We start from the raw sequence: 14,750 nt of genomic DNA, 5'->3' as shown, positions 1-14,750 counted from the left end.
ATCAAGAACTTTGTTAAATACAAGAATGGCAGACCACAATGTACTCATTGTGGAGCCATGGGACATGTAGTTGATAAATGTTATAAGCTATATGGATACCCCTCTGGGTATAAGTTCAAGAACAAAGGTAGCCAACTTGGTCAGTCTTTTGCAAACAATGTAATCACTGCTGAAGATCATAATAGTGAACCTGTCACACTCACCAAGGTTCAATATCAGCAGCTGATTGGGTTGTTGAACTCCCAATGTCATTTTGGCACTCAAGCACCACCAGAGATATGTTTGGACAATGCTCACCAAGTTGCTACCATCATTATTCAGCCTTCATTGGATCTCCAAGCCCAAACCATATCAGGTATCTGCTTTTCCCCTTCCCTTGAACACTCAGTTTTTTCTTCTAGTGTCAACACTTCTCACATCAGTCCATATGACTAGATTCTTGACAGTGGTGCAACAGACCACATGGTACATTCTATCCATTTTTTTACTTCTATTACTTCATTTGTTCAGATTTCAGTTAGACTTCCTAATGGTGACATGGTTAAAGTTACTCACATTGGCACTGTCAAAGTCTCAGCAACTTTAACTTTAGAACATGTTCTTTGTATTCCAAACTTTTCATTCAATCTTATCTCCATTAGTAAGCTAACCCAGAATCCTTCTTGCTGTTGTATTTTTCTTTCTCAATTTTGTTTTCTTCAGGACTTACTGCATTGGAAGATGATTGGGCTAGGTAAGAGACACGGAGGTCTATACATTTTGCAGTGCACTGATTCTTTCACATTACCTACTTCTGTTTCAGAGGTTCTATCTAGTTTGTCTTCTTTCCTTTGTAATAAAAGTGTCAATCTTTGTAATCTTGAGTCTTCTCATGTTGTTGATACTTCAAACAATGTTGTTAGATTGTGGCATTATAGATTGGGTCACCCATCTTCACAAAGATTAGCTTTGTTGAAACACCTTGTACCTGATTTAATTCCTTGCAATAATAACAATTCTTTTGACTGTTTTTTTTGCCCACTAGCTAAACAACACAAGTTACCTTTTCCTAAATCCACAAGTGTTTCTTCATCTTGTTTTGATTTGATTCATGCTGATATTTGGGGCCCTTATTCCACTTCATCATTAAATGGCTCAAGATACTTTCTTACTTTGGTTGATGATCATAGTAGATGTACTTGGGTTTATTTGATGAAACTTAAATCTAATACTTCTTCTTTGATTCAAACCTTTTTCCAAATGATCCTTAATCAATTTAAGGTGTCCATTAAGGTGCTTAGGAGTGACAATGGTCTTGAGTTTGCTCTTTCTTCATTTTATGCGTCTAATGGCATTTTACATCAGCTTTCTTGCGTTGAAACCCCACAACAAAATGCTGTTGTTGAAAGAAAATATCAGCATTTGTTGAATGTTGCTAGGGCCTTAAGATTTCATGCCAACTTACCTTTGAAATTCTGGGGGAATTGTGTTCTTACAGCCACATACCTTATCAATAGAATTCCTAGTCCTCTTTTAGGTAATCTTACTCCTTATCAGAAACTTTTAGGTCATTCTCCATCATATCAACACCTTAGATCCTTTGGTTGTCTTTGTTATGCCTCTACCTTAACTAGGAATAGGTCCAAGTTTGATCCTAGGGCAAAGGCATGCATACTTCTTGGATATCCTTTTGGTACCAAGGGTTATAAGTTGTATGATTTGTCCGCCAAAACTGTTTTCATCTCTAGAGATGTTATCTTCAAAGAATCTATCTTTCCTTTTAAACATTGGTTGCCTAAACCTGTTCATCTCCCTTCTTCCACTTCTCACAACATATTTCCATCTCAACCTTCAATTCCAGAACCCACTTCTTCTATTTCTGCTGAATTTTCTCTTCCTTTCAATCATATTGACACTGCTGTACCTCCTGATGAATTCCTAGACCTTGTTCATCCTGATTTAGCTCCTTCTCCACCTGCTCTTTCTACTCCACTTGACATTTCTGGTTTTCCTATTTCCTCAATTGATTTACCTATTGTTAGAAGATCCACTAGGTCTCATAAACCTCCCTCATATCTCCATGATTATCACTGTCATTTAGCTTCCACCAACACTCTTAATCATCACTGCAATTTGGTCTCAGCTCCACTCATACCTCCTCATGATTCCACTGCCAGTCCAGGTATTCTCTACCCACTTTCCTCTACTCTTTCTTATTCTAAGTTGTCTACTGCCCACAAAGCTTTCTCTGTTGCATTGTCTATTACCAAAGAACCCACTTCCTATGCTGAAGCCTTCCTTGATCCACTGTGGCAAGCTGCCATGAAGGCTAAGATTGATGCTCTTCAAGCTAATAGAACTTGGGTCATAACCAAGCTGCCTTCTGGTAAAGTGCCAATTGGGTGCAAGTGGGTCTATAAAATCAAACTTAAAGCTGATGGGTCTATAGAGAGGTACAAGGCTAGGCTGGTAGCTAAAGGTTTTACTCAAACCGAGGGAATTGATTACTATAAGACTTTCTCTCCTTTAGTAAAGTTTGTGACAGTTAGAACAGTCTTGGCTGTGGCTGCTGTGTATGGCTGGCACTTGTCTCAATTAGATGTAAATAATGCTTTTTTGCATGGAGAGTTGCATGAGAAAGTGTATATGGTTCCTCCTCCTGGATTTGGTAGCAAGGGGGAGGTGTGTAAGCTCACTAAATCACTTTATGGTTTGAAGCAGGCAAGTAGACAGTGGTTTGCCAAGCTCTCATCCACTCTTCTTGATCATGGTTTTCTCCAATTTAAGTCAGACTATTCTGTCTTCACTAAGGTCAGCAAGGGTTCAATTCTCATCTTGCTAGTTTATGTGGATGACATCCTAATAGCAAGCAATGATGTGGAGGCAGTCAACACTTTCAAAGTCTTTCTAGATAACAAGTTTAAACTCAAAGATCTTGGTACCTTGAAGTACTTCTTGGGTCTTGAAGTTGCAAAGACTGAAAAAGGAATCAACTTATGTCAGAGAAAGTTCATTCTAGAGTTACTCTCTGATATTGGTATGTTAGCAAGTAAACCTGCTAATGTGCCCATGGATCAATCAGCTAAGTATAGGAGCTCAATGGGGGAAGATGTTCCTGATCCATCCTTATACAGAAGAATTATTGGGAAGCTGCTTTACTTGACTCTAACTAGGCCTGATATCTGCTATTCAGTGCATAAATTAAGTCAGTTTATGAGTTCCCCTAAAACTCTACACCTACAAGCAGCTTATAAGGTACTTAAGTACCTTAAGAAGACACCAGGCCAAGGCTTATTCTTATCAACAAGTTCTGAATTAAGACTAAAGGCTTACTGTGATGCTGACTGGGCAGCTTGTCCAGATACCAGAAGGTCAGTCTCAGGCTTCGGTGTCTTCCTTGGTGACTCTCTTATATCTTGGAAATGCAAGAAGCAACAAGTGGTGTCCAGATCATCTACAGAATCAGAGTATCGAGCAATGGCTACTGTCACAAGTGAAGTTGTTTGGTTGTTGGCCTTGCTTAAGACTTTTGGTTTAGATCACACTCAGCCTGCCTCATTGTACTGTGATAGCAAGGCAGCTCTTTATATTGCTGCAAATCCAGTGTTTCATGAACACACAAAATATATAAAGGTTGATTGTCATTTTATTCGAAGTAAGCTTCAAGATGGAGTGATCAAAACTTTTCATGTTCCTACTAGACACCAGATTGCTGATTGCTTCACAAAGGCACTCGGATACAAACAATTTTACTTCCTTTTATCCAAGATGAATCTCATCAACATCTATGGTTCATCTTGAGGAGGAGTATTGAGATACTTCGTAATTGTAAATTGTATAGTGTTAGTGTTTGTATGAATTTTGTATCTGTTACTTGTAGTTTTGTATATGTAGGAGTAAACTACAATTGCATGATGTAGCATAGAATAAGTAATCATAAAACGACTGTCGTTTATAGTCCACAGATAAGAGAGTTAGTTACAGGTCTATTACACGTGTACAACAGGGATTGGATAGTCAGTTAGTTATTCTTTCTATTTTCCTTTCTTGCCTCTGTTCTCACTATATAAAGAACAGAGCATGTTAAGCTTAATACACTGAATTCATTTCATACAAGTTTCGTATTGTTCAATTCTTTTCTCTCTCAATGTGTTTACATTCCTCCATTGATGAGTCTTCGGAGCTTGTATAAAACTTAATAATTACCACTCAACTTGCCTGGAGTTCTAATGGTTTGATAAAATCTGAGGAAAAAAACAAACAAAAAACTAGAAGTCAAACGTACGTGTTTGGTAAGGTATGATTTCAATAAATAAAATATAAAATAGAATTTGATTTATATTGGCTTGATTAACAATAATAGCAGTGTAGGTTTCATCAAGCCCAGAATAGACCAAAGTCCAACAATATTCTATATAATTTAGTTTATATATATATATATATATTAGATTTTTTAGTGTGTATATATATATAGTTTTTTTTTTTTTTTTTTTTAACTTCATCTTTATTCTTGTTATTTTGTTAAAATTTGAATAATGTCTAATTGAATTCTTACCATTTATTTTTTACTATTGTCAACATGTAGTCCTTCTTTGTCTTATCATCTTAGCAACCAAACAAGATGAGGATTACAATGATATACAATCACTTAGCGCCAAAAGTACCATCTACCTACCAACTGTACACATTTAACACTCCAAAAACTTACCCAATCATGATATAAACATTTATCTTCTGTAGAAAATAAACGTTCTTTGCATACTTCAGCATCTATTTAGCATAGACATGACAAAACAGGTTAGAATTTTTTGACCCGACTCGATCTGACCTGAAAAATACCCGACCCGAACCCAATTTTTTTGACCCGAAACAAAAATGGGTTGACCCGTGACCTGATCCGTATTTTTTGCGAGTCAACCCGACCTGACTCAAACCCGACCCGAACCCGAACCATTTTTTTAAAACTTTTTTTTTTGGGTAAAAAAAATAGTAAAACTAAGACAATATTGGTTTAATTATTTATTGTGAATTTTAAGGAAACAATTGATACATTTACATAACTATATACAAATTAATTGAAAGATTAATGGTTGAACATTCTGTAATGAGTAAATATTTTTAGACATCAAATAGCAAAGTACATACCAAGATAATCTGGTTACAGTAAAGTTAAAAACATAGATTTAAAATTGTAGACATGTAAGAAATATTCACAAGTGTGAAAATAGTGAAGCTAAAGTATCAAATTAGCATAAATTATGAATACTTAGACCTATTTTTTAATAATTTATGTCCAAAATAAACGGCTTTTCAAAATAAATTATGATATTTCCTAGAGTGTATGTTGCTTAACAATAATATGATATTCATAAAAGAGACCATGTATAAATAAGTAAGCAATCAAATTTTAAAGTATATCTCAAATTAAAATAGAGCGTCAACCACAACTGATAATAGATTATAAAATTAATTTTCAAGGTTGTAAATTTCTTATATATTTTTATTCTTTATCAAATGAGTTATCCAATAAGTCATTTGTAATTTTGTTTTATATTTGGAATGTTGATATTGTGTAGAAATAAAACTTATGTATTTGTTTTACTTATTTTTGTGTTATTTTGTTTTAGATAGTAATGTTAGGATTTGTATAATTTTAAAATTGTTGAATAAGTATTAATAAGTTTAACTGAGTTCGTTCTTGATATAAGTGGTGAATTCAAAATAATACATTTTTACATTAAATAATTTGTTGCATAACTTTCCAAATGATAGATACATGTTATTTTTTATATAAAAAAAAAATTAAAAAAAAAAATTCATGTGAAAAATACGGGTCGACCCGACCCGCAACCCGAACCTGATTTTGACCCTCTTAAAATGACCCGTTTTGACCAGTTACCCGTTTGACCCGCAACTCGATTGACCCGACCCGACCTGCCCGTTTTGCCATGTCTAATTTAGCATTCACCAACTCAAATTCCACCAAATAACCCAATTCAACAAATTAAAGAGCCCCAAATGTGCCAAATACTATCAAGAATCTGCTTGATGATGATAATAATGACATACGGAAATGATATGACAGTAAAGGTTTGGCATTTCACCTCATTATATCATTTGTGTTTTTTTTTTTAAAGTAAAATATCATTTGTGTTTGATTCTGCATAATTCTGAACTCTTTAAACAAAATTAATTATTGTAACATGGTCTCATCAAAAGTGGTTTTAAAATTAATTATTAGCTAGGAAGTTGTAAATTCCTTTGCCAAAGAAAAACTTATGACATAAACATCCTGGGTAAAAATCATGTAAACTACTTTATTAACTTGAATTATAAATAGGCCCCATGAAATTAAGATTATATTTTGCAGTGGAATTGAAATTTCTTGGTATTAATGTATTAAAATTTGGTGCCAATTAGGCCCCATGAAATCTTGTGTAACTATGATATGAAGGAATTTGTTCATGATATGTTAAATTATGTAATATTGTATTACATGTTTGCTGCTTAACTTATTTTTGTATAAGTTTGATTTTAAACAAATAAGTTTAACTTTTTATTTGCTAAAATCACTTTTTATCTCACTATTAAGCAACTAAGTTAGTCAAAGTGGGATAATACTCACGTATTCCAAGAGTATTGCACCTGAACTATTTAATAATTTTCCGTCAAAGTGGCATATATAGTATAGTCCAAGTTCTAACTTTTATGAAAATGAAAATATTAAGAAATTAGGTATTAAATGAATTAAATTAAATTTCAAAGTAACATATATTGCATTTTTTTTTTTTTTTTTTTTTTTGAGAATCCAAAGCGTGAAATTTCATTACTGAAACAGAAAACTTCGGTCAAGAATTACAAAGTTTGACACATCACTGTGGATGTCTTCAAGCCAAATTTGTGGTTCATACAAGAATTTTGCTAACTTAGCAAGCTTATCAGCAACTTTATTTCCTTTCCGTCTAACATGTGAGAAAGACACACTTCTCAAACTTGTAGCTAGCCTGTGTGAGTCCTCCACGATGTGACCAAAAGCTGTCATGCACTTTGAGTCCGAAACTAGATGCTTGTAGATGATCTCGGAGTCTACCTCAAAAACTACATCTTGTAGATTGAGTTCAATGGCGAAAGAGATGGCTTTCCTGCAAGCCAAGGCCTCCACGTCCTCCACTGTGGCTGGTAATGGAATGCGTTCCGATAGCGCTGCAATCACCATACCCTCTGAATCTCGTATCACTACTCCGATGCCAGCTTTTTTTTTTTTTTTTTTTTTTGAGAATCCAAAGCGTGAAATTTCATTACTGAAACAGAAAACTTCGGTCAAGAATTACAAAGTTTGACACATCACTGTGGATGTCTTCAAGCCAAATTTGTGGTTCATACAAGAATTTTGCTAACTTAGCAAGCTTATCAGCAACTTTATTTCCTTTCCGTCTAACATGTGAGAAAGACACACTTCTCAAACTTGTAGCTAGCCTGTGTGAGTCCTCCACGATGTGACCAAAAGCTGTCATGCACTTTGAGTCCGAAACTAGATGCTTGTAGATGATCTCGGAGTCTACCTCAAAAACTACATCTTGTAGATTGAGTTCAATGGCGAAAGAGATGGCTTTCCTGCAAGCCAAGGCCTCCACGTCCTCCACTGTGGCTGGTAATGGAATGCGTTCCGATAGCGCTGCAATCACCATACCCTCTGAATCTCGTATCACTACTCCGATGCCAGCAGTGCCTGTGTCCAGAAAAATCGCCCCATCACTGTTGGCCTTGTACTGAGTTGGTGATGGAGGTAACCAGTGCGTTGTTTGCATGTTATAGTGCCAACTTTCAAGCTTGACTCTTTCATACAATTTCTTCTTTTTTGCAGGATTTGAAATTTATTGGGGTATTGGAGAAAACGATATGTAGAATCAAAATTTTTATATACATAACATTCACTTATACATGAAAACAATCTTGATTATATATTTTGACGTTCAAAAAAAGAAATTTGTTCTTGATTATATATTTTAACATTCAAAAAAAGAAATTCATTTTATTTTATACAATCAAGTATGTTGGAAAAACTAAAATATCTAGTGCATATGTTATTTATGGCTTGAATTCGTAGAAGTCTTTTTTTTTTTTTTTTGGGTAAGAAAAGATATACTACTCAATAATAGACATAATAGACATAACAGATACAAATATTTTGTTATAAGCAACTACTCGATATGTCAGGTGTGAATTCTAAAATTATGTATTAATAATTATTCATTTTTTATTATTTTTCAAATAAATTATATATTAAATAACATAAGCAAAATTGTTCAAAGCATGAGACTTCAACTAGTATGGTATATAATAAGTCTAATCATACAAAATATTTCACAACTACCAATCTAACAAGTAGTTATTAACAAGTCAATTCAAACTTGAGAATTCGACTATTCTTAAGAATGGTTAATAATATGTGAATTCTAGTTAACTCAATTAGAAAAATGACAAAATTAGTTATAGCTTAAGCTTAATGCTATAACCTTATTCAATAAAATAAATATTACTAAATATTTTAAAAATCCAATCATTATATTACATGTTCTTTATGCTCTTAGTATACACGTAAAATTTTATGTCAATTGAATATTATTTACCATATGATTTATAAGTTTATATTTTATGCATAATTTTAAACTATAAAAAACTTATAATTTAAACAATTTATTGATGATTTAACTATTAACCTTTAATTTTTACGCTCTTAGTATACACGCAAAATTTTATATCAATTGGATATTATTTACTATATGATCTATAAGTTTATATTTTATACATAATTTTAAACTACAAAAACTTATAATTTAAACAATTTATTGATGATTTAACTATTAACCTTTAATTTTCTAAAAATTTGCAAGTATGAAAAATATAAGAAGAATATGTAATCCAATGTTAAATTTGTCAAAATTCATCTCAAATATAAAGATATTGAGTAAGGTTATATAGTCTAAAACTATAACCAATTTTATAACTAAATTTTATTCTTAGTAAAATATCTTAGGGTTGTATAGAATGAATTCTACTTACATAAAAAATAGAGTTGAAATTTTGTCATAACTCTTAACGGAGAGAAAAAATTTAGGTCCCACAAATTTTTTTTCCTCTCCTCCCTCCGGCCAAACATCCACAAAAATTTTTTTCTCACCCATTTTCTCTCAATTTTTTTTTTCCCATCTTTCCTAAAATTCAACCAACAAAGAGGACTCTTAACCCAAAAAAATGAAAAAAAAAGTTAATAGCATTTCTAATTACTATTCCAATCTCAACGGTTACCTTGTCCCGCTTTTAACTCAAACACGCTTCCTTATTTCCTCATTCGTAGAAATTTCCTTCTACTTTTCCTTATTTCCTCAGAAAGAACTCAGAACTCAGAAATCCGAATATTTAAATCTGGACCTACCCGACATGCTCACACCGGACCCACATAAATCCAACGGTGATTAACGCTTACTCGCTTCGGTCCAAAAGATCAGCACCGTCCATTCATTCCTCCATATCTCTTACCCCCTAATCAAACCCAAATCCAGAATTCAACAAATCCCTCTCTCTCTCTCTTTCTCTCTGAAAAAGCAAAACCCTAGAATTCGAAATCCGATTCCCAAATTCTCAGCCATGGGAAACACAGAGAAGCTTTTGAACCAGATCATGGAGCTGAAATTCACATCCAAATCGCTCCAACGCCAGGCCAAGAAATGCGAGAAGGAGGAGAAATCCGAGAAGCTGAAGATCAAGAAAGCCATGGAGAAAGGCAACATCGACGGAGCTCGAATCTACGCCGAGAACGCAATCCGTAAACGCACCGAGCAGATGAACTATCTCCGCCTCGCCTCTCGCCTTGACGCCGTCGTGGCTCGCCTCGACACGCAGGCGAAGATGTCCACGATCAACAAGTCCATGGGGAACATCGTGAAGTCCCTCGAGTCATCGCTCGCCACCGGGAATCTCCAGAAGATGTCCGAGACTATGGACTCGTTCGAGAAGCAGTTTGTGAACATGGAGGTCCAGGCCGAGTTCATGGAGAGCGCGATGGCCGGTTCGACCTCGCTGTCGACGCCGGAAGGGGAGGTGAACAGCTTGATGCAACAGGTGGCGGATGATTACGGCCTCGAGGTCTCCGTCGGTCTGCCTCAGCCGGCGGCGCATGCCGTGCCGACGAAGGAGTCCACGTCGGAGAAGGTCGATGAGGATGATCTGTCGAGGCGGCTCGCCGAGCTTAAGGCCAGAGGGTAATAATGGTTTGTTGGGTTTTGATGAGAATTTGGTGATACTTATTATTATTATTATTATTATTATGTGAGAATGTGATATGTGTATGATTAGTTACTGAGGAATGTTAAATACGGTGAATTTTAATTTTTATATTCTGTAAATTTTACTCAATTCGGATTCCAGTTATCGTGGTTATGTGTGTGTGTTTGTGATGAAATTTGCATTTGATGAAATTTGATGATATGAGTGTTGTTGATGACTGACTGGTTGTTCTGTGAGACTCTGAGGATTGTCAATTACAGTTGACGATTCTTGTTTTATAGGATTCCGGCTATTGTTATTGCCTTAAAAATGGTATTTGAGTTTGCTTATTGTGGTGAAAGAATGTGTTGCTTGTGTAGATTGAGTGAATTGGGTGTCTGGGTTTTTTATGTGTGCAGGAAGTTTGGTGTGGGAGAAAGTTGGTATGTCTAGATTTGATTGAAGAGGGATCTAGGATTTTTGTTATGGTTGAGTACTAATGTTTATGTTTGGTTTGTTTTACACTGATGCTATGAAAAACTGTATGTAGTATCTGGATTATGGGTTGGTATGGTAGGTCGGCAATGGTGTTTTTTGTCTGTTGTGCTTAAGTGCAGCTATATTTTATGATTACTCTGATTTATACTTATGATGACCAAGAAGATGTAAATGCTTGCCTTTCAGTTAAGAGTATCTGTCAAAAATCTTGGGACATCTTTGTTTCTTTTTAGTCGGTTTTGTATGTTGTTTTGTACTAGTTATGTTTTAGTGGTGATGGATTTTCACGGGGGTTGAAAAGCTGGCTATTGGAGAAAGGGGATCTGAGGGATATGATAGGAATATTTTAAGTTTTTATGTAACTATGAGTTGAGCTAAAGTTTGGAAGGCATTTCTTGATGCTAAGAATGCCAGGCATGTGGTGAGTGATACGGAGTTCAGAGATGAAATCGCATGACTGAAGAGAGGATAATAACTTCAGTTTTTCTGGAGGTATTAAAGGAGTAGTAGTGAGTTTCAAAGAAGTACTGAATGATTTATTCAATATGAAGAGTCTAGCTTGTACTCTTATAGTTCTGTTGCAAAAATATAATGTAGTTGAAGTGGGGGAAGTTTGGACATGGAGGTGAAATGAAATATTTTTGTTATGCTTAATTGTTGAAGTGATGAATTATTTTAACTTGGGTTGCGTTCTACTTTGAATATAGCTGTTCAAATTGGGCTATGCAGTTGTGCACAGAATTTGACAGTTCAGATAATATGGATAGTGTGAGGGTTTTATTTTGGGTTGCTTTGCAGGATTTAATGGGTTAAAATAAGTCAAATCTGGTGGAGTTAGAACTTTCAAGAAAAACAACTTGCATGTAAAGATTCAGGTGGGAACAACATGAGTTCCATTAGGAACTTGGATGTTATTTCTGGTACATCAAGCAGGAATTGGTGATGGCTTATGAGGTTCTACCTTTTTTGACTTGGTTATGGATGGTGGCTTTTTAAAAATTTTTTATTTATTATTTTTGAAGGAATTTTAGTTTAATAATAGGGAAATTGTTGCTCTTTACTCCTTGTTTGAGTCTACTTATCATATAGAGAAATGCTGTCCACGACATTTTACTACATTTTCACAACAAATCGTAATTGGCAGGTTGTTACAGGTTGTTATTAGTGGGGCAAAAATGTAATTTAATGATAGATTCAAATTATAACCAATAATAACTAACCACCTATGATTTATTGTGAAAATGTTGTGGATGTAGCACTTTTCTATCATATACAGTTATGTGAAATTAATATTTGTGTACATAGGGTGCATGATGTTTGTTGGATATCAATATTGATGCAGGGTATAATTACACATCAAAGAAAAATTAATGCAGATTACAATTGCTCTGTTCAGGGTCTTTAGGCTAGATTGTGAGGCTATGTTTGGGAGTTAATAAAAGAAGGGAATGAAATAGAATGGATAGATCTTAAAAGAATAGAATGTACCATGTTTCATTTTCTCTAGTGTGTTTGGGAGTTTATAAAGGAATGGAAAGGGAATATATATATATATATATATATATCCCCTGACATGCTGACAAAAAGATACATATATTTGTTATTGGTAAGGCTAGATTGTAAGTGATATCAAGAAGAGGATAATGCAACTGCAACCTTATGGATTGTGATTCTTCGTCATTGATGCAGTTCTCATTTCTATTGAATGTGAAAGAATATGTAAATGTTCAGTCAATTGTAATAATGTCAAATTTTATGATCTAATTTTGTGTTCTTAAACATATAGCTTGGGTGTTCATTTCTTTTTGTTATTTAATTGTTTTCTGATCACTGGCCTTGCTGATATTGAGGTCAGATACAAGGTAATGGTCATTGGATGAATAATTGGTTGGTAAGTTGACTGAATAATATATGAACATTTTTAAATTCCTGGTTCATTGGATGTTGATTCCATTATTTTGTGTGTTTCTTGTTAAAACTTCTGCTCTATTTTCTTATGGTTGGGTGGATATTTTAATCTCTTTGATTTTCTTCCCAAAAAAATGAAATGAAATTTTTGACTAGAGAGAGAACTATTAGTACAGACTAAGTTATAATTATTTATTTTCTCAAAAAAAAAAAAAAGTTATAATTATTTAGAATGCTTTTTTTTTTTTTTGGCTAATTATTTGGTTGGTTGTTTATTAATTTGTAAATTGACTGAATCACAGATTATGATGTATTTTATGTTATTTTACTTGAACAATTTTGTGTTGTTTGTATATGTGACCTTTTATTACAGATGAGTAGGATGATGTCCTTTTCCCCTTCTCTTTTATCATAAGCATTTAGTAGTTTTGAATTTTGGATTATGAATGTGTTCATATTCAATTGAAACCATTTTTCTCTATTTGTTTTGTTCAAGTTCTAATATTTACTGCTGCTCTTGTTCCTATGAAATGTTATCTCTATTTCATTGCTTGTTACTCAGGGTGACAGTAAGCGATCAAGGATTTTGGTTCACATGTTCTTTGATATATGTCAGCTCTATGCCTCATAGGTCAATGTTATTATCAATTTATCATTACTTAGATACGTGTTAATGCAATAATAGCGAAATAATTGTGAAGCCAATGAGCTCTTCTCAAATAAGAGAAAAAAAAATTGAGGATTAAATGTTCTCTTCAAGGGTTGTGAATGGTGGAAATTCTTAGGTACTCTTTAAGCACAGAGAAATAGTGCTCTCTTTTCTCACATTTCTTGTAGATTTTAACATGAATTTAATGAGCAGACTTCCCTATGAATGTTAAAGGAAGGAGTATTATTTTTCGTGCTCTGAGAGTACTTAAGAATTACTCATAAATGGTACCTATGATAACAAGAACAATAAGGATTTTCAATGCTAATTGATGTTGGCCATGTTTGGGTTTATAGGATATAAATTTCAGGATTTATTGAGGAATAATGCATATGGTAGTTGTCTTGCATGGGCTGAAAAGTTAAAGAAGAATAGGAGGTCTTTTGAGTATCACTAAGATGTTTTGGGAGTTCCATCTAAAAGAATAAAAATGGAGTCTCACCATTTAAAGAAGACATAGTGTGCTGAATTTTATTAATCGCGGTTCTCCCATTTGTTACAGTTAAATCAATACGTGTAGAATTCCGTTATCCCAATCCTAGTGGAATCTGAACTTTTAATATGGTAATTGCAAAACTAAGCTTTGATAGTATCTAGAATAGCCTATGGAGGTTTTGGATTAGCCCTCACCTCAGAATTAAACTTAATTTCAAAATCTCTTTGGTCGCTAGGCTTGCATTTTCTTGAGCCTCATGTCGTCCACCCTTCTCCCTTTGTTGCAGAAAAACTTGAGCTTTAGTTTGTGTTTGTATTAGAATTCTTTTGTTTGAAGCTAATCCAATCCTTTGTCTTCTTAGTTAATCACAATGTTCTGAATACCATTTTGGTTTGTCCATTAGAACAAAACATTTCGGTATTAGCCTATGCATATGCATACCGTCTTGGGATCATCGCTAAAACTTTTTGTTTTTGTGTATGTGCCTATATATATTACAAAATTATATACATTGATGTCTACATTGCATAATATACATGTTAAATTGTTAATTCAAAATCAAATAATACACATTCTTAATATCATCATTACATAATATAGATATATAACATGACATATACAAGAAAAAGAAAAAATATATGTTAATGAAGAAAAAAAATTATGTCATGTGATTAAAGTAAACAAGAAAAACACATTATTAAAAGAAAATAATAATAAAATTTCATATGTGAGGGAAGCAATTAAAAAAAAAAAAAGGTTCATTTACATATTGGCTGAAATCACCATACTGGGTGGAATTTAGTATAATGAGCTAGAATTTAGAATGAAATGGAATAAAATAGTGTTTCATATTAGTTAACTAATTAGAATAGAAAATTTTGGCCGTTTTGGGTGGAACGAAATGAAATTCATACTTATGGTTGATGGTTGCAATGAAATCCATTTCAACCATAT

The 14,750-nt window shown here is 33.8% G+C and overlaps 3 protein-coding genes across 3 annotated transcripts; 1 reads left to right on the top strand and 2 right to left on the bottom strand.

Annotated features, from left to right (window-relative positions):
- Positions 1-6,805: 6,805 nt before the first annotated feature.
- LOC112036520 (uncharacterized) lies at positions 6,806-7,195 on the bottom strand. The gene has a single exon (XM_024069355.1). The coding sequence runs from the start codon at positions 7,193-7,195 to the stop codon at positions 6,806-6,808; it is 390 nt and encodes a 129-aa protein (XP_023925123.1).
- Positions 7,196-7,277: 82 nt separating this feature from the next.
- On the bottom strand, positions 7,278-7,787 carry LOC112036522 (uncharacterized). The gene has a single exon (XM_024069356.1). The coding sequence runs from the start codon at positions 7,785-7,787 to the stop codon at positions 7,278-7,280; it is 510 nt and encodes a 169-aa protein (XP_023925124.1).
- A 1,548-nt stretch (positions 7,788-9,335) lies between these two features.
- On the top strand, positions 9,336-10,395 carry LOC112036541 (ESCRT-related protein CHMP1B). Its single transcript, XM_024069379.2, has one exon. The coding sequence runs from the start codon at positions 9,628-9,630 to the stop codon at positions 10,243-10,245; it is 618 nt and encodes a 205-aa protein (XP_023925147.1). The 5' UTR covers positions 9,336-9,627; the 3' UTR covers positions 10,246-10,395.
- Positions 10,396-14,750: the final 4,355 nt, after the last annotated feature.

This window comes from Quercus suber, unplaced genomic scaffold, assembly GCF_002906115.3.
Source record: "Quercus suber isolate HL8 unplaced genomic scaffold, Cork oak 2.0 scaffold_143, whole genome shotgun sequence".
NCBI lineage: Eukaryota > Viridiplantae > Streptophyta > Magnoliopsida > Fagales > Fagaceae > Quercus > Quercus suber.
This window is presented reverse-complemented; position numbering and strand designations above follow the sequence as displayed.